The following is a 23,967-nucleotide window of genomic DNA, read 5'->3' on the forward strand; positions in this document are numbered from 1 at the left end:
TTATATTTGTACATACAGTAATAAGTCAATCAAGGAAGTTACTTAAATTTGAAAAATGGTATTTCGAGCAGTTTTTAGACAATGGTACAACTTAAAGGACTATTATTATATTTAGAAGGCCTTAATCTGTGATGTGTGAAAACAAACAATTTAAAAACTAATTTAAATGTTCCATTATTATTTTATTTATCGTTACAATGACAATGACAAAACTAACGGCTGACGAAAATAATTATTTTTTTTATAATCACAATTGTCTTTGTACGAATAACAATGGTCTTTCGTTTAGTTGTAGGCACTAGTTCCTTTTTGGAATATTAGTCCAAATTCGGTTCACTTATTAGAATTCTATTTATTTATTTATTCAACTGAGCGTCGTGGTAAATTGAATATGAATGGATTCGTAATTACAATGAGAACTTTTTTTAAAGCATTGACAATAATGATACACATACAGATTGACTGTTTCTGTATGGTTTGCCTTTAAAAGAAAAGATTCTGCCTTAATAAGGGTGGCATCCGATAGATTTCATCTTCAGAAGGGCGACAAAGTTCATGAAAAAGAATAAACATATATCATTTAGAGACTGGACCCCACCTAGAAGCGTGCGCATAAAATCAATTGTAACGTTCTGGAAAATCTTTGAAAGCTGCTAGATGTCACTAAGTGCAAGGATCGTCATTTAAAAATCACACCCTTCAAATGAAAATTAACGAAACAATCACCAGAGTCACGTTTCGTCAAGTTTGTTAAGACATAGGGAGGTCCTTCGTGATTTATTTTACATTAGTAAGGATAATTACGAAACATTGAAGCTATGATAATATTATAAGGTGGAATTAACATGACTTAAAAACAAAATTTATGTCAAAAGCAAAATATCTAGTAATAAAAAATACCCTTTTACAATCAACGTACAAGGTATTTAATGCGTGTAAACTAATCTTTTGATGTTAAATTCATTTATGATAAGAAAATTCTAAGTACAGCTCATTTCCTGCTTAGTCAATATTATATGATGTAGATATCGAGATAATAATTGATAATTGAAAGCTATTAATCATTTTTCTTTTTTTTGCGTATGTGTGTGTAGAAGTTGTTCATACGAAGGTAAACTATTAACCTTTAATGTAAAGGGAGGGCTTTTTTTGGTTCCTGTAGGCGCTAATGACTACATTATTTTTGAGACTTTGTTAGTTTTTCTTTTCTGGAGTGTACTACAGACAACAGTTTTCAGGTCGAATGTAGAAGCCAAAAAAAAATTCAAATAGAAAGAACAACTGTAGGGATAGATGTGCAAGGGCAAACGATTAGTATGCTTAGATTTGCAGATTATATAGCAGTATTAGCATCTAGCAAGGAGGAATTAGAGATAGCTTTAAATAAAATGGAAGCGGTCCTGACAGATCAGTACTGTATGAAAATACATAAAAGTAAAACTAAAATACTGGTATGCAAGGGAAGAAAAAGTAGGGAAAGAGCGAATATAAAGATAGAAGACGAAAAATTAGAAGAAGTGGCTGATTTTAGATACCTAGGAAGTCAGATAAGTGAGGATGGAAGGAGTAGTAGGGATATAAAGCAGAGGATAGCGCAGGGTCGTGTCGACTTTAATAAAAAGAAGTCACTTCTATGCTCGCGAACCGTTAATTTAGAAACTCGAAAAAGGATGATAAAAGTGTATGTTTGGAGCACGGCGTTGTACGGGTGCGAAACATGGACAGTGGGCGCGGCGGAAAAGAAAAGGTTAGAAGCGTTCGAAATGTGGTGTTATAGGCGGATGATGAGGATATCGTGGGTAGAAAAGGTTAGAAATGAAGAGGTATTGGAAAGAATAGGAGAACAGAGGACTCTAGGGAGGTCAATAAAAAATAGGCGAGATAGGTTGGTAGGACACCTTCTCAGGCATGAAGGTCTAGTCAGAGACAGGAGTTAGGAGGGGTAGAGGTAGACCTAGATTAGATTACTCTTCGCAAATAGTTAAGGATGTGGGCTGTTCTAGTTGTAGGGAAATGTGATGTTCAGCTCAAGACAGGAAAGAGTGGAGGTGCGTGTCCAACCGGTCTTAGGACTGACGCCCTTATGATGACGATGATGAGAAAGAAAAGATATTTGATCAGTATCGATAAATAATTACTTTAAAAAATCGTCCTGTTTTGTTTTTTTTGTCATAAAACACAACGACAACAACTAAAAATACAAACAATTATTAATTATTTATGTACCTCTATATTTTGGCTAACGTTTACCTATATACTCTCCATTTCCCCCACATATCAAAGACATGCAATAAAATAACCGGGAAATAATATTTGTACTTAATCCTTTGTAATCAACTTTCTTTAATTGATTAACCTTATGATTCTACAAAAGATAAAAAACAATTACAGATTATCGTATCATGTAAAACGTACATTTAGTAAGTAACTCGTGGGAAAGAATTATTATTATTATTACAGGATTAAGACATTATTGTAATGAATGTCCTGTCCTATTTAGTTCCGAATATAATCGTCGCTGTCTCGTGGTCACGAAGTATAACAATAAAAGGTACACAGTTACTTATTATATATTAGTTACTTAAGGAGCCGAGGGGGTTGAATCGGCTCTTTTCATTTTGTACCAAGTGCGTTTTCTTGGTGGTATTCGTCAGTCGTTTTAAGGACTGCGTGTAGGATAAAGTAATAACCATGAAAGCAACGGAAGCAAATTCAGTAACTGAAGAGGCCGAAATGTTCCAGGTAAATCAACTTAACAATTCCCTCGGGACTGCGTTTCTATATTACGAATGTATTTATTTAACTTAGTCAGTCATCGGGTGTTTCGCGGAAATTACATTTGATACCTACGTATAAATAACAATATAATAAATGTATTCCCAAGTGACACGGCGAGATACACTGGGGGAATGAAGACGGGACTTTTCTTTGATTGATTGATTGGTTTGGTTAAAGAAATGAAAATGTTCGGCGCGTCGGGACACGTGCGGAAATTGTAATGGGCCGGCTTTATCTCAACGAAAGGATAGAAGAAAGAACGAAACAAAACGGGAGAGATGCGACAGGGACAAGTTTCAATTCGATGCCTTTTGAGTCCAGTTTTCATTTTAAAATGTTAATATAAATACATATAATCACAAAAATAGTTTTTCACAATTTTAATTGTATGTTATGTACCTAGTAATTACTAGTACCTATGTACCATGTAGGCAAAACATTCGCCAAACATAGAAATTACATATTTCTTTGTTGACTTTTCTGGGAAGACATTGCATATCGCCTTTTCTGACTCCAAGTACCCTAGGTCTAAGAAAATTTGCCTAATAGTTCTGGTAAAGCTGGACAAAAATCGGATATGTTAGTGGACATCTCTCTATCACTATTTGTGAACAATAATGTAATCTAGTTCCACCTCTACTCCTCTTAACTCCTGTTTCTGCTTCCCATATATCTCAAAATTAACGCTTCATGTCTGAGAACCAACTTATTTCTTTTTGATTTCCATAATAGTAACCTCTGCATTTGTATACATATACTATAAGTATTTTAGATAATTCGACCGCAATGACAATAAATTTTATAGGTTCTAAACAATGGTTAATACTCTTTCATTAACACAGTAAAAAAAAGACTTCTAATATACTTGGTGACCTGCAGAATCCACAGCGCATTTGGCCGATAGTTTTTAAAAACTTTAGATTATGATGAAATTAAGCATTAATAATGATTTTTGTTTCAGGTACATATCAGTTTTATGTCGCATGGTGCTGATAGTAACGATACCGATATCAAAATTACTGCTGGCTTAGGGAAAATGCCTTTTCGAAGGCTTCCTTCTATTCATAGTGGTGAGTGAAATACTTACAATCCTTAAACAAGGATTATTAACTGCATCTTGCAACAAATATGTCGTAAATAATAAAACTATAAATTCACAAACGAACAACAAGTCCTTTATTGTATTATTTGGGTGTTAACATTTTGAATTTCCTAAACTATTTTTTTTAAAAGCAAACAAGGATCTTGCTAGATCCTTGCGGAAAATGGTCTATTGTCAAACATTCTGAGACTTTTGATCTAGAATCGAGAACTACCACAATCCAAAGTTGACAGAGAACCATTTTCCGTAAGGATCTATCGGGGTCCTTTACATCCTACCAGGTATGAACATTTTGAAATTTTTTTTTTATATCTAAAAAGTAGAAATATTAATCAATAATATACAATGAGAAATTTATTTTGGAAAAAATACTTTTTAAGGCGACCAGTGGGTGACAAAGAAAATAGACCCTGTAATGGAAACGCGTTCTAACGGGCAAAAAATGTCCCAGTACAGGGTCACACTAAACGATAAGGAAAAGTACCCTAGCAGACAGGGACCAAAACTGAACATCTGGAAGTTACCACCCAATGATGGTAATAGATTTCTTATACTAAATATGTTTTGTGTGGTTGTTTCTTGATGTGTGCTAATTGCTTATTATTTCGCTTCTTTTATTGCTTAGATAATCTTGTTTAAGTTGCTAATTATTAATTACTTCCATAATATTTTACATTCATGGAGAAACTTTATTAATGTTATTACTTTGAATTTTGAATTTGTCGTTAGTACACATGTTTACTGAGCACGTGTCATAATATAATAAGTATCAAGGAACTTCCTTGTTGGTAAAATAGAAAAAGTGTGTCAAGTAACGTACATCAACTTTGTTTCTAAACAAAACATAGCGAGAATGTACGCAAATTATTTTGCAACAATCTGCTAAAACCGCTGCATAGTTTGAAGGTGTTATCGCTGCTTCAATACGTGAAAATTATTAATGTTACGTAATTGTTCATGGTCCATCAACAAATATATTACATATCTACCAACAATATTTCTTGTTATGGTAAGTTATTGGTTTTGTAAGTATTCTGATTGCATTTGTACCTGTATTACTCGTAACATTACAAAACAATGATTTTCATTCGAAGAAGTAGGCGTTAAAGTCCTTTACAGAAATAAGTAGTACCTAACTATTTTCTGAAGAAATTTCAATGATTAATTTTTTGAAGAAAAGTCAGAAATGGGGCGCTGCTGAAAGGAAAAGGTTGAGTTCTGAAGTTATAGGATGATGTTAAAACTAAAATTGTCGCATTTACTTTCTTTTTTCAACTTACTAACTAGACTAGAACAGTTACTGTGAAACACCTACTTTTACTTACGACAGACGCTGTAGCTGTAGGGTATATCATGAACATAGAAAAGAGATGCCAGGAAGGAATTGCAGCGGTCACTAAGAAAGAAAAAGGAATAACATTACATCAATTGACGTGTAACAGAAAGAGATGCAGACAAGCAAAATTTGAGCATGTTGCTAGCATCGGACTTTAACGAATGTTCAACATTCTCAGGAATTTAAGAAAGCAAAGGCGTTTGTTTAAAGATATAATTCCAACCAGGCAGTAATAAAGCCGACCCTGATTTTTTTTTTATGTTTTCGTGGAAGAAGGCAAATCTTCAAAAGACACCCAGCCCTTCGTACGACTGTGTAGCGTCGGATTCCCGAGGAAGAAGTCCTAGGACCTACCGACTAAAACCCCTCTACCTCGGGCCGTTCTAGGACCAACTAGGGTCCTCTTCAGCCGCGACCCTGATCTTTTGCGTACCTAAGCAACCTTTAACAACTGCACCGCTTACTATTATTGGATCATCTCTTTTCACATTGTTTGGACTACTCATGAAGCATTTCCTAACTTACCAAGGACGTGTTCCAAAAGCAGCAAATGACTACAGTTCCAAGTGGAAACAAGAAAGAAGATACATCCATTCTAACTGATAATTTATTGTGCACTTTGCCAATTTTGATCTTTCCAACTATAGGAATGAGTAGGAGAACAGAGGGGATTATAGAAGTCAAAGAAAATTGCCGAGATGGATTGTTAAGACTAAGAGCTAGTTGGAGATACATTAGAAGCAAAAACAGAAGTAAAAATTGGTACACCTAGATCTAGTTTTCGAGAAATGGGAAATTTGGCTCTCAAGATAGGAACAGAGCCATTAATGTTATTTGATTATGACGATGATGATTGAAGATTCCAAAACATATAGATTGACAAGTATAGATATATATTTGACAATACTGTCACCTTATTACTATCAAAATTGGACAAGTTGGTGACTTTTATACAAAAAAGTTTTCGTGACTATTAAACAAAATGGGAATGAATATTCAAAAACCACAAAGATCGTGCAACAAAGATCCAAAAGAAGAAGATTACTACGACAAGAAGACAAAAAGAAGACGGAAAAATTGTAACAGGTTGAAGAGTACGCTGCCAATACAAAAGAAGTCGAAAACTAGATGGATAGGTAAAATATCACGTAACCCGTTCTTCAACTACCTTTTTGACTTTCGTAGGCAGAATAAGTGGCTTCCAGCGAAAGATGTTCCATTCTGGGGGGCCGTAGAATGGAACAGATTGCCGTTTTCCGAACGACGGATTTACTACAAGATGGCAAGATGCGCTTCGAAAAGTACTTTAGAGAAATACCCGGATACTCGACGTCACAATAAGAAAATAAAGAAGAAAAAGACGAGGAAGAAAACTAGAAGACGAAAAAGAAGAAGAGACGAATGCAATTCTGATGATTCATTAACGATCAGTGTATCTTCAAGTGAAAATGATTCGTCTAGATCAGCCAGGATTTTTGACTCGGTCGAAACTGTTCCCATTTATGATTTGTAGATGAAAATAAAAGTTTGTATACGTGTGTACAAGTTCGACGAAGACAAATGAATAAAATATATTCTAAATTATAATTATTGATAATATATAAAGAACAATTCGAACTTATATGGACCTAATATAAACTGCCCTATTCAACCAAGACGAGTAATATCATGTAAGTGGGAGTACAGCGCCATCTGCAGATTCAATTGTCAATTGTAGAATTTTATGGTGTTTGACAATCGTAAAACAAAACAATAGAGGCAAATACCAACTACAAAATATGTGGTTTTCTAGTCAATAATAAATCGCCCCCCAGTTTTTCACATTTAACAGTGGAACTTGAAGAAAAACAATTATTAATGTCGGTTTATAATCGCGCAATATCAAAAAAAAAAGAAAAACAGTTGGTATTAAGGATCATTTGATGTTTGCACTATACAATATCTAGGTAGACACTCCCTTTGACCTTATTATTAATCAGCAAACAATGACTGATTGGTGTTATTTACTATATTATCGAGCATTTTGTTTGTATTTAGGAGACGCAGTCGAAAGCGAGTTATTAAATTCTATTACCCGTCTTATCTGTGTACAGATGGCCGAATTGCGTGTAGAAGATAATGAATTTCATTGGCCATTTTATTTTGTCGAAACGAAAAAAAAAAACGTGAGTTATTATAACTTTCATAATGATAAAATTAAGTAAACAACACTCTGAAAGGTTTTTTATTACGTTGTACCTAGTCCCACAAATTAACGAATAAAACGCGTAAACAAAAAAAATAATTGTTTAAAAAGGGCATCCCGGCTGTAATTTAAAATTAGGATGAATTTTTTAATTTTCTGAAAATACTTGGTAGATGTATATATATCAACATTACATTTGATATTAGTGATGTCATCATCATCATCAAAAGGTCGTCAGTCCTAATAAGACTGGTGGACACGTATCTCCACTCTTTCCTATCCTGAGCTAAACTTCGCATTTCCCTAAAACTGGAACAACCCATATCCTTAACTATTTGCGAACAGTAATCTAACCTAGGTCTACCTCTACCCCTCCTAACTCCAGTTTTTGCCTCTAATGCGTCTCTGACTAGCCCTTTATGCCTGAGATGGTGTCCTACCAACCTATCTCGCCTATTCCTTATGGACTTCCGTAGTATTCTTTCTAATTACTCTTTAATTCTAACCTTTTCCATCCACGGTATCCTCATCATTCGCCTGTAACATTACATGTCGAACGCTTCTAACCTTTTCTTTTCGGTCGCGCCCTCCGTCCATGTTTCGCACCCGTACAACGCCGTGCTCCAAACATACACCTTTAACAATCTTTTTCGAATTTCTAAATTCGCGATCATAGAAGTGAGTTCTTTTTATTGAAGGCGACTCGACCCTGCGCTATCCTCTGCTTTATATCCCTACTACTCCTTCCATTCTGACTTATCTGACTTCCTAGATACCTAAAATCAGCCAATTCTTCTAATTTTTCGTCTCCTATTTTTATATTCGCCTTTTCCCTACTTTTTCTTCCCTTGCATACCAGTCTTTGTGTCCAGTGTTTTACTCTTATTTGTTTTCATACAATAGTATTTTGCCAAAACTCCTTCTATTTTATTTAAAGCAGTATCTTACTATAGAAAGGCATTGTCATTTTATTTCAACAAAAAGTGCCTGATGTTGAAATATTGGATTGTATTTTAGTTTTATGCGTCCGCCTGGTATATAAAATGTCTTTATTAAGGTCTTTTATTGTGGGGGATGACCAGCTAGTTCTCCGATATTATACAGCCACCCTGTATATGAAAACCAGGAAAGTGCCAATCATTTTCGGTTGGACACGTTTATGATTACACTCGGTATATTTTAAAATCGGATAGCATCAGATTTTTAATTAATTGTCCAATGAAAAGAGCGAGTTCGTCAGTTCGGGTTAGGGATAGAGGAAGCGAGAAAGAGGATTAGAGGAATACGCATCAGTTCGGAGTAGGACTGAAGCACCGAACCCGGAACGAATGGGATCAGTAGTGTTTGCACTGTGAACTCTTAAAGATTCGCGATTCCCAGTTTCGTCCTGGACTATGCCATGTGGAGTGCCCTGGTACGAGGACTAGCCAACTTATTAACTAACAGACAAACACCTCAAGGTATAACGAACCTGTCTTAATAAAAACGTGCTTGATACTTTTGTTTTTGTTTTTTTTTAATTAATGTAACTAATTGGAAATATTTTTTAATTAAGAAACTGGAGCTTTTTTAGATTATTTGTTATTTATGTCGGTAGTCTAAAACTTTTGAATCTGAATTTTTCAATAAGTGCATGATAGTTTTTGAATTTTAAAAAGATGTTCTCTTAAAAACAATAAATTTCACTTTACGTACTTTTCCAAAAGCACAAAACAAAACCGCTAAAATTACCTGTTTAAAACTTTAAACACTGAAAGATAATAGCAATTTCACTAACGATAAGTATGAAGAAGCTTTTCCTTGTTTTCATTGTTATCTTTTAAAACTTCCTTTCTTTCTTTCTGAAAACAAAAAATTGCCTGTATCAAAAACACATTTAGGTAAAAGCTTTAAATGAATAATGGTTTGGTATCTACTACAACATTAAATATAAGTAGCATCACACGTATCTCTCCTTTAGCAGTTTTGTTTATAAAAGCTTTCCGGGACTTTCCCTAATGCATGTGTAGCCTAATTCGTTAAGAAATAAAATTGAAAGCAAAAGAATCCAAGAGATTTGAAACTTTAGCGTTATTGGAGAACACACGCTAAATATCTGAAACTCCAAAACACAAAGCATTATTCGGTAACGCAGTTACCTTCTTCAGGGACCGAAGAGAGAACTGCTTAGTCCCCGAAGAAGGTAACTTTGTTACTGAAAAGTGCTATGTGTTTTAAGCTATTTTATGCGTTCGAAAGTAAAAGAATGTTATTAAATCCTTATTGAATGAATATAAGCTGTATTTAAAAATAGATCGTATAGAAATAAGTATAAATTAAGCATTTTGCAACAATTTAATCAAGTTCTTCTCGTATGTGTGGCTACATAAACCTTTTTAAATCGCTTCCAAACTTTGTTGTTGTTCGGTAAAATAATTCCCGTAGGAGGGCTCACTATCTTAACTAGGGTATTTTATGGGGAGGCATTATTAAATATTCATTAAATTTTCAACAACAAGTAGACTAATATCTATGAGAATTTCGTAAATTTTGTTTATCTCCACTTAACAAATTCGTTATTTATTCTTAAAATTATCTTTCCAAACGTTTATTAAAATCACTTATAAAAACAGAAAGAAACAGTTAATGTAAGTCCTAATTTGATGCAGATATAAACAAAATTGTTGTATACCTAACATTCTTATAAATAATTCAAAAGGCGGTCTCTTTTTTCATCTTTTCCTAATTTCAAGGATGTTAATGGCTATTTTACGTGAAATTAAACGCTTATGTGTCCATTGTTATTAGGTAACACTCATCAATTTTGGCTCTTAAATCTTAATTGAAGTTACACTTGAACTAACGGCAAACAAAACTTTATAATAACTAGTAATTAGAACACGTAGTAGCAATCCCCTAAGTCTTCTACTTAGTTAGCTGAGGATTAGTCTTTTGATTTACGAGCAAATTACCCGGCTGGCTTTGAAGATCTTCTCATCAAGTTAACCGTATTTAAACTGCTTAAAATTAACATTTTCAAGGTTGCAAATATTTATGGTTACCTATATGTGTACCATTGGTTCCTTGGAAAATTTTAAGTCTCTTTTACTTTTTGATTTTTTTTTAATTCGGCTTGTAATAAGCGAGTTATTGAAGACTGACCAATGACAAACAGCTGCAAATCGAAGTAGGCACAGCTCGTGTTTCAATTGTTAGCAGCTCTTCGCTGGCGTACTTCGATTTGCAGCGATTTGCTGGATTCGACTTGCTGCAAACGAAGTACGTCGCGATTGATTCAACTATGTTTACCAATTACTCGCTTATTAATGATCGTATTAAAAAACTGAAAAGGAAACAACTACTTAGAATTTTATAAGGAATCTGGAGTGTTAATAAATTTATTGTTTTATTCAAATTTATTGTAAAATTTTGTAGAAACGTTGAGAAATCCCCTTTGTAAATTCTCATCTCGTATTAAGTTGTATAAGTATACCATTATAATTTATAACCGCTTATCTTTATAAGGGTGAAAGACGTAATAGTGTAAAGTTCACGGCAACATTAGACAGAACAAATAATATACCCCATGCTACAATAATATTTTCTGAAACTTTAATGCTCATTTTACAGTCTCTTTGTCACGTACATGTAGCAACATAAAATGCAATCTTGGAAAAAGGGCGATAATAACTTTGTAGGTAAATGTTTTACGACGATGTTGTTCAAGACCATTCCCTAGATAGTAAACTGTGAAAAACAGAGGTATTTTTACAAATAAGACAATTAAAAGTGAAGCTGTGCCTGTAATATCCATTGTTATTGGTAAAGTTGTTTAGAACAATTCGAAAACTTCATAGCCGAACATAATGTAGAAACAATGTGCTTTCAAGTTTAACGGCAAATAAGGTGATAATTTTATTTATCTCCGTTTATTTCTATATATGTATATACCAGTGTACCTATATATTAAGTTGGGTTTCGTTTATTAAATTCCACGTCACGTTTTCTAGATCGATAACAGCCCTAACGAAAAACCACTTTTTATATGTATTAAATCTTTGAATTCTTACAGAACGTTCAGGTATTATGTTATGGGCCTTGACCTTTCCCGGCCAAACCGTAGCCAATGTCCCTGTTTACAACAAAAACACAATTTGAAAAACTAACTAACTAGATATAATGTTTACTTACTGTAATTGTTATAGTAGATTAGCAACGTTATTTGCACTTCGCATTTATTGTAGCCTATATTGCGTTCGCATATGTACATGACCATCTAGATATGCAAACATACACATTATGTATAGGTACATTTTATTTCGTTGCTTTTGTTATCGTTAGTGAGGTGCTTTTGGTGTTTTACGTAGCGCCATGAGCTTCTAAAATAGTCATTTCTTTGTCGACGAAATTTGTAGGAATGCAATCAAGTAGAAGGGGGTCTGATCGGGTACCAACACCCCCAGTTTGTGGAATTACCGGACTCACAGGTACGTTAAAAAATAAAGCAATAGTAAAATTATCCTAAATCGAATTTATTGTACAACTAGTTCTTCCCCCTTATCGGTCACTGTGAGCTCGAAACTGAAAAATTAAATTTAAAAAAATTGTTTGTAAACAAGTATGCAACACATCGTACACTTCAGCATAAGAAATTGCTGATACTAACTACGTAACACTACTTTGTCCTCATAATTTCATTTATATATAATATTACATAATGTTATAATATAGAGTGGACTTATTGAGCTACTTTGACCATTGTTTATTACAGTATCCATACATACTGTAACTTCTTATTCAAAATCGTCACCTTCGGGACCCATATTACCTTTCGTAACTGTCTTCTATAAGTTGTTTTGTCACCCTGTATATAATTTTTTAAATCAGCCAGCCAAGTGTCTAATTATTTGAGAGCGAACCAAGATTTTTTGGAGCGCTTCGTGACCGAGGAGGTCGAACTCGAGCAGTTGGAGAGATGGCTGATAAGGAGGTCGCAACAGCTGAAGAGGAAGGAAAAAGAGACATCGTCGACGAAGAATAATAACAGTAGCGGCAGGAAAACGAGTTTGTCCAGGTGGAAATTCTGCGTGCATGCGGACAAAAGACAAATGCTGCTCGATTTAACTCACAGTTTGCAGCTGAAACCCACCAAGGATCACGTTCTTTGGGAACTGGCCAATTGTATATGTTCTGCTGTTAATGCGGATGGATTCAGGTACAATTTGATTTAGTTTTAACCGTCGTGCTGTAGGTATTTGGCCAAAGTGTACGGTGTTTTAACTGTAGTATACAAGAACATATTTTTTAATACTTTGCTACGCGATGAGTCTCGTTCAATTGTTTTGTTATGCAGCCAGCTGTACACGCGAATATAGGCATTCAAACCCGCTCATTTTTTTCCAATTGTTTTCTTCCGCCTCGAATGCATTAAAACTGATTCTGATTAAGTAAAGCAAACACGTTTTATTTTTTTCGTAAATAGCCAAATAAACTCTCGGATTTACAAAATCCTGCTAGGATTCAGGTACAATTTGATTTAGTTTTCACCGTCGTGCTGTAGGTATTTGGCCAAAGTGTACGGTGTTTTAACTGTAGTATACAAGAACATATTTTTTAATAAGCGAATACTTTGCTACGCGATGAGTCTCGTTCAATTGTTTTGTTATGCAGCCAGCTGTACACGCGAATATAGGCATTCAAACCCGCTCATTTTTTTCCAATTGTTTTCTTCCGCCTCGAATGCATTAAAACTGATTCTGATTAAGTAAAGCAAACACGTTTTATTTTTTCGTAAATAGCCAATTAAACTCTCGGATTTACAAAATCCTGCTAGGATTCAGGTACAATTTGATTTAGTTTTCACCGTCGTGCTGTAGGTATTTAGCCAAACTGTACGGTGTTTTAACTGTAGTATACAAGAACATATTTTTTAATAAACCACATGTTCCAATACTTTGCTACGCGATGAGTCTCGTTCAATTGTTTTATTATGCAGCGAATATAGGTATTTAAACCCGCTCATTTTTTTCCAATTGTTTTCTTCCGCCTCGAATGCATCAACACGTTTTATTTTTTCGTAAATAGCCAAATGCACTCGGATTTTACAAAATCCTGCTATATAGTGAAAATTGTGTTAAACTATCGTCTTACTCTTTGCTTTCGTGCTTCATCATTGGCACATTGACACAAACTTTTATGGATGTATAGCATCTCGACTTTTCGGAAAGTTTTATTGAGAATGACAAGACTTTGGATGCTGTAAAGTTGTTACTTTTCGTATCTAAAAGCACATCGTCTATCTAGCTCAACTTTTGAGATTAAATTTTATACCTTCTTATGACTTGAGACTGAGTAATAAGTAAGTAAGTTAATACCGAATCGAAATTGCGTTGACAGCACGCGAACGAACTTCTTTAGCACTTACTTTACTTCTACCCTTTACTAAAACTGATTCAATTTTCTTTAAAAGGGATACAATAGAGCATAGGAATTCAATAATACAACAGACAAAATACTTGTACGATATTCACGGTAGCTATTCAAACCGTAATTTCATTTTTGTAATGCGAATTCTCTTCTGTATTGTTTTTGCTTCGATATTGTCGGAGAAATTTCGTCGCAGTTCAAACAAAACAAAATTAGCACCCTCTTGTTTGGAGGGTCTGAAAGGGAAAGTAAGGTCACACAAATAGGACACAAAGAGACTATTTAGAATCCTAAAGGCGTAGTTCTACCTTTGCGTATATTCATCGGTCTCATTAATAATCCACAAACAAAGCTTTTCTTCCTAGGTTCTATTTGGCAGTCAAAGAAAGACAGACGTTGTGTATTAAGTACGATATCTTAATTATTCATACTGGTCTTAGAGGGTCTCTTTACCTTCTTCTTCGTCTTCTTAACATTAATTATGTATATTTTTAAATAAACTACTTGAGAAATTTTCAGATTGTATATTGCTGAACACAGCAATGCTCATAATTTGTTCCTTTATCAAGAAAACTCCGATAACTCGGATATTTCGAAAAAAGAGAAAGCAATAACAGGGAAAACGGTACCGACTTATGTGGCCCGAACTAGAGAAGCTGTGAGGCTGTCCAGGAATAATACAGACAATAGATTTCCCAACGCTTTTACAGGACTTGTGAGGACAAATAATCGCTTCTTTAAAACTACCCTTGCTGATTTTAAAAAAATTTCGTAGAGTCAAGCGGCGCATCTCCAGTGTCAAGCTGTGCTACAACCCGATGGTCAACTCGTTGCGGTTTTGGAACTTTGGAGGAAGGAGGGTGATACGCCCTTTTATGAAGAAGACGAAGAAATTGCCTCTAGCTATATAGTTTGGGGTGGTGTTGCGTTACATTACGCCGAACTGTATTTTTCGATGAATCAGCAAAGAAGATTAAATGATTTTCTATTGGCTGTCGTCAAGTAAGCAGATTATTTGCTGTAAAGTATTTTAAAGAAGGCTTTTCACAAGATAGATGTTTTAATTTCGAAAGGAGGGATCCCATTTGAAGTTATGACCCGTTAATTAACATTGGGATTTCATTTTTCATTATTAAGTTTTTTAATATTGAAAGATTTTTTTAATTACGTAAAAAATTAATGCTTAATTATACCTATCTGCTTTTTGATTAAAAATATCGCAGGTAATTAAAATGTTTCAATTAACTACAACATCTGGCGAAACTTAAGAAAACTTTGAAGTCTATATTAATATTTTTCTTAAATTTTTACTACATCACCTTGGAATATCCAATAGAAATCGAGTTTTTTGCAGTATTTGTTCCTATATATTTCCTAATAGCTTTTCTCATTCTTTAAATCATCTATCTCTGTCAGTAGTCCTATCCCAGAGTCTTCCTGGCCCTTCAGACTGTCTTATTTCCTACTTTTTAGATCTATTTTCCAAGACATGGTCAGTATGGACATCTTGGTGACGAAAATCATGAATTTTGCTCAGAGGTTGGTGGATGCAGACAGAGCATCGTTGTTCCTTCTGGATTCGAAAAACAAAGAACTGTATGCCACTATTTTTGACGTGGGGCTTGAAACCTCTCGCGAGAATGTTGACGACGATAGCGAAGAAAATGCTAAAAAAGCCAGCAATAACACTTCGAAAGAGATTAGGTTTCCGTTAGGAACTGGTATCGCAGGCCAGGTTGCTATGACCGGGGAAGTCCTCAATATTACTGACGCTTACGCCGATGAAAGGTTTAACAGGACAGTGGACCAATTAACGGGATACAGAACAAGGACCATACTTTGCATGCCCATATTTATAAGAGGGTCCATTATCGGTAAATATAACTGATTTTTCTTGTCTTCCTTTGCCAGGGGCAGATCTATATTTTTGATTTGTAACATCTTTCTGAAATCATGGTAGATAATAAAATTTTGGAGCGTCATGGTCTAAATGATCTGTAAGGCTAACATCTTCAGTGGTATTGTGTTAGCAACATCGAGACCAAAAGGTTATTTAGACCATAATCCTTTAGACCAAATCATAATTCTACTAAGGATTATGGTCGTGAAACTCTATGTTCTTTTGCTATGGTAGTAATTTTTTGATGATAATTTCTGCACATGGGACTTGAAGAGGCAGAGAGAGAAACGGAGAAAGAAGACACAGCTGACACCCCATCGATCTAGTAACCTTGATCTACTACAACATACTGTCGTGTAATTTATTAATATCTTGTTTGTTGTTGATATTACACATCATTTGACAATAACAATTTCTTCATTGTTTCATGTACTTATTGTAAATTGTTTCAACTTTTCCATTTCGAACTCACTCTTATTTTGTAATCCAATCCAATGTTCTCTGCTTATTTTTGTGTGGTTTCGTTTTCGACGGTACCACATTTGTCAATTTTCTGCAATTTTATTTGTACACCTGAGACCATTCGTTTCCAAAGTTGAGGTCAGCTGAACGTCAAAAATTACTAAGAATGATATCTCTCACAGAGGTCGTTACCTTTTGTTATATATTTGAACTAGGTTGGTCTAAGGGTGTCATCAATCATGTTCTTTCTGACTTCATCCTTCGGCTGCTGCGTCCGTTTGCAATAAGAAAAAAGCTGCAGGATAATATAATAAGTTATCCCTTTTCTAACTTTGTGACGTAAAGGAGCCCAAATTCAAATTGCAATTTAAAAAACAGGACTTAATTGAAAAAAACTTCATCCAGTCTAACACAACTTGGCTTACTCAAAACTATCAACTCCTACAAATATGAATCAATTTTCTGTATCCTGTACTTATTAAGGATCATTTCTTTAAGGGTTGACGGAAATTTAAGAACCCAATCTGACCCGATTTAACCTTCTTGTACTTAACATTTTAGCGAGCACGAGTGTTTGTGTGCGTGAACGGCTTATCGATTCGCCGACTAGCCGCGGGCACCTTTCTTCATGTGCGCTGTATTTGTAAATGTGTGTTTCGCACCTGCGTTCTGGGAAAGCAGTCAAACAGTTCAAAGAAAAAATAAACTATCCGGATGTTTCTAGCATGTTCCAGAAAGTAAACAAAAGAGTATTTAAAAGAAAAGACGATCGCCGAGAGGAAGAAGAAATGTTTTTAAGTTCTTTAATAATTAGTGTAAATAAATAGTTTTTGTCGTTATCAGTCTTAGAAGTTAATTTTGTTAAACCCACGAACGTTACAATATGATAACTTTATCCGATTTCTTTTCATAATCTTTTCCGTGGTACACTCTCATGTGTTTATTCAGGATCGTTTGTTTAAGGGGTGGTGCAAATGGTGAACAAACGTACAGGGTCTTTTACAAAAGACGACGAACAAGCGTTTGAAATGTTTGCAGTGTATTGTGGCCTAGCTCTGCACCATGCAAAGTTGTACGATAAAATTCGTAAATCAGAGCAAAAATACAAAGTCGCTCTTGAAGTCCTCAGTTATCACAACAGTTGTACGGAAGACGAAGTCGAGACTGTCCAACAAAATAAACTGCCGGAGAAGGTTGAGGTACTAATCGACGATTACTACTTCAACCCCTTCCAGTTGGAAGATTATGAAAAAGCAGGGCAAGTATACAATAAATATGCTTTTTGTATATGTTTGGTGGCTCTGGTCTTGGTGGTCGCCCCACCAATTCTATGCCAAAAAAGTATAAATCGTGACGCATACTTACATTATTTGGTATGTATTACATGGTTTACCTATTTTTTTGTTAATAGGCATGCCATTTACATGTTCACTGACCTGTTCGGCCTGTCCAGGTTCGATAAACAGAGCCTGCTGCGATTCACCCTGACCGTTAAAAAAAACTACAGAAGAGTGCCGTATCATAATTGGGCGCATGGGTTTTCCGTGGCCAATTGCATGTACACCATTATTAAACATTCTGGAGGGGTGTTTCAGACAAATGAGGTGATTTTAAAGAAATACAAACCCAACTTAACCTAACCTAACCAATATAAATGCGAGTGTTTGTTTGTTTATTACTACTTCACGCCTTAAACATTGAACCGATAATCTTAAAATTTTGTACACACATTGCCAGGGGTATTTAAAAGGACATAGGGCACCTTTCATACAGAAAAGAATTACTGTTTCCGAAAGATAGAAAAATTAGTTTTATGGGTTCGTCGATGACCTATCACACGAACTTAGGACATCAATAAATAAAAACAACAAGAAACTTCATCGAGCCATAAATACTTTCTGTTTAATAATATGTTCCAAAGTTTTGAGCGTCCCGACGCCGGCGTCGTACGACAAGCAGACATTCAAAACTCAAAAAACGACAGACTCATTTAATTGTATTAAACTGTTGCTAATTTTAATTGCCGAATACATTAAACGACAGTTAATACTTTGGGAAACAATAAACATTATTTATTTATGAGTACTTTGTTCATAAAATTTTCGGCAACAATCGTAAAACGGTTGACAGATCCGAACGGACAATTTTATTACTTCCATTACGTAGTAAGCTGTGCATGCATATGTAGCTATAGACAGATAATTTCCCCGTTTCCGGTTTTAAAGTGTAATCACTTCAACGAAATTGCACGCTAATAAAATTGCAAGCTGTAAACTTTGATTACCAAACTTTGTGGAATCCCGTTGGGTTTGGGGCATTTACCGGATTTCGTCATAAAATGCTTTTTTATAAACTTTGGTGACTCAACAAACTCTCCCCGAACTATCTACAGTCACCCATGTACCCAGGGGCGTATCAAGGACATATCATAATTGATATTCTGTGCAATTTTTTATTTTTTATTTTGTGAGTTAACTATATAGAGTGATGGAATTACTTGACAATTATATAGGTACTTGTTTTGTCATCATCGTAGGGTCGTTAGCCCTAAAACTCTTTCTTGCCTTGAGGCCTGTATTCTCCTAGCCGCGTCAACCGTCTACGTTTCGCACTCATACAGAGCTGTGCTCGAGATATAGATTTAGATTCGATTTCCTAAATTGGTCGTTCGTGAACGTTAAAACCTATTCAACTCTGCGTTATCCTTTGTTTTATACCTGTCCTTCTATCCTGAACTATCTGACATTCTAGATACTGAAAATTAACGACTTTATATTCCCTCTTTCCTTACTTTGTGTTCCATTGTATACCAATATTTCTGTTTCACTTTTATTATTTGAATGCCGTACTACTTTGTCAATAACGTTTCCTTAAATTAGAGAGAAATAGAAACCTTTATTCCAGGGTCTTGCTCTTTACATAGGATCATTGTGTCATGATTTGGACCACAGGGGTAAAAATAATAAATTCATGTTGGAATCTGCGTCTCCCATAGCGGCTATTTACTCCACATCGACCATGGAGCATCACCACTTTAATCAAACTGTTACGATATTACAACAGGTACAAAGAAAAACGTGTTTCTTATCAATTCTCTTACTTGTTAGAATAACGTTTTCAGGAAGGGCACAACATTTTCGCGAAATTGTCGAACTCCGAATACAAGCAAATGTTAGGATTGTTGAAGCATTGCATTCTCGCCACCGATCTGGCACTTTTCTTCCCTAACAAAGCGAAATTGACGGAAATTGTGGAACAAAAGGCCTTTTCTTGGGACGACGAAGAACACAGATTGCTCTTATTGGCCATTAGTATGACATCGAGCGATTTGTGTGCCAGCGCAAAACCGTGGGACATTCAAACCGAAACCGTCAAAGTCATTTTCGAAGAATTTTATCAACAGGGTGACGCTGAAAGAGCAGCTGGGAGGCAACCGATACCCATGATGGACAGGTAATCAGAAAACAGGTTTGAAGACATTTTGGGTCACTAAATGTGTTCTTAAATGGGTTCTTCAGGGATCTTAACAATCTTCATCATCAGTCCTAAGACTGGTTGGACACGCACCCCCACTCTTTTCTATCCTGAGCTAATCTTCGCATTTCCCTGAAACTACAACAACCCACATCCTTAACTATCTGCGAACAATAATCTAATCTGGGTCTACCTCTACCCCTCCTAACTCCCGTTTATGCCTCTAATATGTCTCTGACTAGACCTTTATGCCTGAGAAGGTGTCCTACCAACCTATCTCGCCTATTTCTTATTGACTTCCATAGAGTCCTCTGTTCTCCTATTCTTTCCAATACCTCTTCATTTCTAACCTTCTCTATCCACGGTATCCTCATCTTTCGCCTGTAACACGACATTTCGAACGCTTCTAACCTTTTCTTTTCCGCAGCGCCCACCGTCCATGTTTCGCACCTTTTTCTTTCTTTTTCGAATTTCTAAATTAACCGTTCACGAACACAGAAGTGAGTTATTTTTATTGAAGGCGACACGATCCTGCGCTATCCTCTGCTTTATATCCCTACTACTCCTTTCGTCCTGACTTATCTGACTTCCTAGATACCTAAAATCGGCCACTTCTAATTTTTCGTCTCCTATTTTTACATTCGCCCTTTCCCTATTTTTTCTTCCCTTACATACCGGTATTTTTGTTTTACTTCTATTTATTTTGAAACAATACTGTTTTGTCAATACCGCTTCCATTTTATTTAAAGCTATCTCTAACTCCTCTATGCTAGATGCTAATACTGCTATATCATCTGCAAATCTAAGCATACTAATCTTTTAACCGTGTATATCAATCCCTACAATTGTACTATATTTAATGGTGTTCATCTTAAATCTTATAAATATAAAATCCGTATATTTGTTTTTGGTTCGAGCTTACATGGATTTAAAGTGGTCAATTAGAACCAATAGTAAATCGAGGAATACCAGGACGTTTTATTTCAGCTTTGAGGTCTAAGTTTCCTTCCAGATACCAGCCTGACCAGCAAGCAGCTTCTCAAGTAGGATTTCTGACTGGCATTTGTATACCTTGTTACACCCTCTTGTATACCATCATACCTGAAACGAAACCATTATTGGATAAATGCAACGAAAACTTGAGGAGATGGCAAGAGATAGATCGCGAAGTCCAGGAAAAAAAGAAACTTGGAGGGGATATTTGAGAACTACTCTTCATCCCCTAACAATAACGTCTGTCAGGTATTTGATGATAGGATTAGCGATCTGGTTTAATCGAATTTTTAGCTCTTTTAAATTTCTTTTTATTCTTCTCTAGTCGTTTAATAAAAATAATATTATATGTTACGTATGTGAGAAAAGAAAAGAAAACGATTTTATTAAAACATAACATGGACCAACGCCATATATTGTAGACGCATATCTGTAAGTAGGTTACTACTAATTAAAAGTAGTAAATAGTAACATAAAACAAAACTTCTTATACTTATACATAAATGTATGTAGTTTTCACAATACATATTATTTATTTATCTAATTATTAATTATATTTTTGTACTCTTTATATCTCAAAAACTGAAGGATAGTTTGTACAAACTTCTAGTCATTGTTTAAAATGTTACTGTTGTAGAAGACTAATTAAACGAATCTAATTATGTAGTTGTTCAATTATTAATATTGTATATGCATCCTGGTATGTTGACCAAGTTTTAAAAAAAGATAAGTCTACTACTTCCAGACAATTCTTCTAATTCTAGTAATATTTATCTAGGTTGAAATAAATATGAAATACTAAGGTTTACAACCCCATACTACAGCAAAAATTATTTTAAATTATGCAATAAAAATACATAGATTTTGATTTATAATGAGAAATCAGTTGAGCATTTCTATCAATTCCCAGAACTTTTAACCCTGTTAAACTACAGACGTAAAATTAGTATGGAATACTTTTAGGCTTTCGGGTTTACGTTATAAAAAGATGCTGCAGCTTTTAAATTGCGAATTTTGACTATTTTAAAATACATAGTGAAACCATTTCGAGAATTTTTTGTCCAACCTCGAAACTTTTAGGTCTGTTAAAATGGAGATTTGAAATTCATCATTATAAAGTTATCAGTTCTAAAACTGGTTGGACACGCACCTCCACTCTTTCCTATCCTGAACTAATCTTCACATTTTTCTAAAATTAGAACATCCCGCATCCTTAACTATTTGTGAACAGGTATCCTAGTTAGATCTACTTCTACCCCTCGTAAGTCCTGTTTCTGCGCCCAGTAAGTCTCTGAGTAGCCCTTTATACCTAAAAAGGTGTCCTACCAAACTATTCCGCCTACTTCTTATTGACCTCAATAGGGCCCTCCGTTCTCCTACCCTTTCTGACCTATTTGAAATTCCTACGAAATATTACTTATAACATACCCAGTAAATATTCCAGTTTTTTTACTCTATGCATTGGAGAGATATAGCCTTACAAAATTAGCCTATTTTGATGCTTATCAAAACTTGCAGGATGCTCAATTTGTCCTGCAGGATTCCACATCGTTTGTTTTAATATAATTAATAACGCTTTAATATTCCCGCTCTTCAGAATGTTCCCTTCAGTTCTGTCACCCTTTATAAAATATACACGTGTGTTTGACTTATGTTTCCTATTAATCCTTAATTTACCATTCGAGTGCGCCGCCTATGGCAGGCGTTACGCTTAACCGAGTTTTAATCCAAAGGTGTAGCGATAAGTCCCGATCGCGTTCGTTTGAAGCCTGTACAGCTATCTCCCTTTGTAAGCAAGTTTCTCTTTCTTTCTTTGTCCTTCGAACTTTTATAATTAAATAGGAAATTAGGAATTATCTTACGTAAAACAGTAAACAAAAGATCGCGAGAGGTTTCACGCCAGAGACAGACAGCTACAGTAGAATTAGAGACATCCAACAAACGCGTAATTTAATAAAAAACAGAAAACAGAACAAGTCTCGAAGTCATGTTATAATGTATACTGTACATAATATAATACTATAATACAATATCGCTGTAATACGTTCGTAATCTTGGTGATAAGCCAAGTCTGTGTGCCTAAAATGTGTCTGTAATAAAATAAATTCTGTGAAGTTCCTCGATATGCTTCAGAGATAGAATTAATGTAATTAATGAAATGAGTAATGTTGCTTATCGTCGTGGTAAGTGATTTTTTGCGTACTTATATTTATTTGATTGTTAAACTAAAATGATTGCGATTATTGTATATTGTTTTAATACATTTATATTTAAACTATTTCATACTATAAATATAAATGTGTTCAACAATACAACAGAATAAATATTTACTAGTTATTTTGCGCTTAAAAAATAATTGAATTTTCTGAAACAACAATAATAAATGTAACTATGATTGATCTATATAGTAATTTGTGGTCTTTTTTGATAACAAAGACTAAAAGGTTATTATTCCTTTGAATGTAGTAAAATTATCTTGTGTCGCATAAGTTTTCTCTTTTGATATATCGTCTTTTATTGTCATGTATGTACTAGATTGACCTCATGTAGAAAACAAAGAAACTTCAGTGGCGTAGCATGTGGTGTTAAAATCTTTTAATAAAATATCGTTCATAAAATAATTTGAAACGCTTAAAAATATATTTTTAGGTATCGAAGACAGCTTTGAAGAAAGCAATGACAGTAGCAGTTGTTTGGGACTTACCACGATATTCCTGTTGGGAGTATGTTTTGTTTTAGGGACTTGTAGTGGAATATATTTAATTATGACAGAAGGTATATATAAGAAGACTAGCCAAATAGTTCACTACAATTGTTACAAACTAGCAGCCCTTTTTTGTAGAATGTTTTTTAACTTTAAATGTTTCAGATATTTTTCGTCAAGGGCAAATTTTTACTATAGTACCAAATAACGAATGGAATTTCGAAAAATCGCAACAATATCTTCGATTACCAGCAAAAAAGATTTTTATTGCAGCAACGAACGCCAGTAATTGTTTTGGACAAGACAATAATTGTCCTCGAATTTTCAAAAAAGTTACCAAAGACAAACTTAAAATGTTGTACAATTTTTTAGTAAATAAGGACGGTGTGATATTGGAAGGGTTAGGATGGTACCATCCTTGTCAGCAGTCTCCTAATTGTGATGATTCATCGATAAGCTTTGCATTTATGGGTACGTCGGATTGGGTTTGGTTTGGTTCGGTTAGGTTAAATAAAATAATTTCGAAGTGGTCTGTATTCTGTCGAAACTGCCAGACGCGGATCGCGATTTCGATCTTTTTGGATCTCATCAGCGCGTCGCAGGCAGCTCCGACAGAACACAGACCAAC

General features: G+C 34.8%; 2 protein-coding genes across 5 annotated transcripts; both read left to right on the forward strand.

Annotated features, from left to right (window-relative positions):
• Window positions 1-1,080: 1,080 nt before the first annotated feature.
• LOC108737157 (probable 3',5'-cyclic phosphodiesterase pde-5) lies at window positions 1,081-21,279 on the forward strand. Of its 4 annotated transcripts, XM_018469854.2 has the most exons (13): window positions 1,081-1,111; window positions 3,740-3,848; window positions 4,261-4,416; window positions 11,796-11,867; window positions 12,268-12,595; window positions 14,326-14,521; window positions 14,582-14,808; window positions 15,280-15,680; window positions 17,132-17,426; window positions 17,580-17,772; window positions 19,073-19,231; window positions 19,290-19,621; window positions 20,655-21,279. In XM_018469854.2, the coding sequence occupies exons 2-13, from the start codon at window positions 3,755-3,757 to the stop codon at window positions 20,845-20,847; spliced, it is 2,646 nt and encodes an 881-aa protein (XP_018325356.1). In that variant the 5' UTR covers window positions 1,081-1,111; window positions 3,740-3,754; the 3' UTR covers window positions 20,848-21,279. The 4 variants fall into 4 exon arrangements, with proteins under 4 accessions (XP_018325356.1, XP_018325358.1, XP_018325359.1 ...); XM_018469856.2 differs by lacking the exons at window positions 1,081-1,111; window positions 3,740-3,848; window positions 4,261-4,416 and adding exons at window positions 7,196-7,381; window positions 8,484-8,861 and having other exon boundaries at window positions 20,655-21,276; XM_018469857.2 differs by lacking the exons at window positions 1,081-1,111; window positions 3,740-3,848; window positions 4,261-4,416 and adding an exon at window positions 7,197-7,381 and having other exon boundaries at window positions 20,655-21,276.
• On the forward strand, window positions 6,266-6,971 carry LOC108737162. Its single transcript, XM_018469863.1, has 2 exons — window positions 6,266-6,352; window positions 6,402-6,971. Exons 1-2 carry the CDS (start codon window positions 6,345-6,347, stop codon window positions 6,727-6,729), a joined length of 336 nt encoding a protein of 111 aa, XP_018325365.1. The 5' UTR covers window positions 6,266-6,344; the 3' UTR covers window positions 6,730-6,971.
• Window positions 21,280-23,967: the final 2,688 nt, after the last annotated feature.

The sequence above is a fragment of the Agrilus planipennis genome, unplaced genomic scaffold (assembly GCF_000699045.2).
Source record: "Agrilus planipennis isolate EAB-ADULT unplaced genomic scaffold, Apla_2.0 scaffold104, whole genome shotgun sequence".
Classification (NCBI taxonomy): Eukaryota; Metazoa; Arthropoda; class Insecta; order Coleoptera; family Buprestidae; genus Agrilus; species Agrilus planipennis.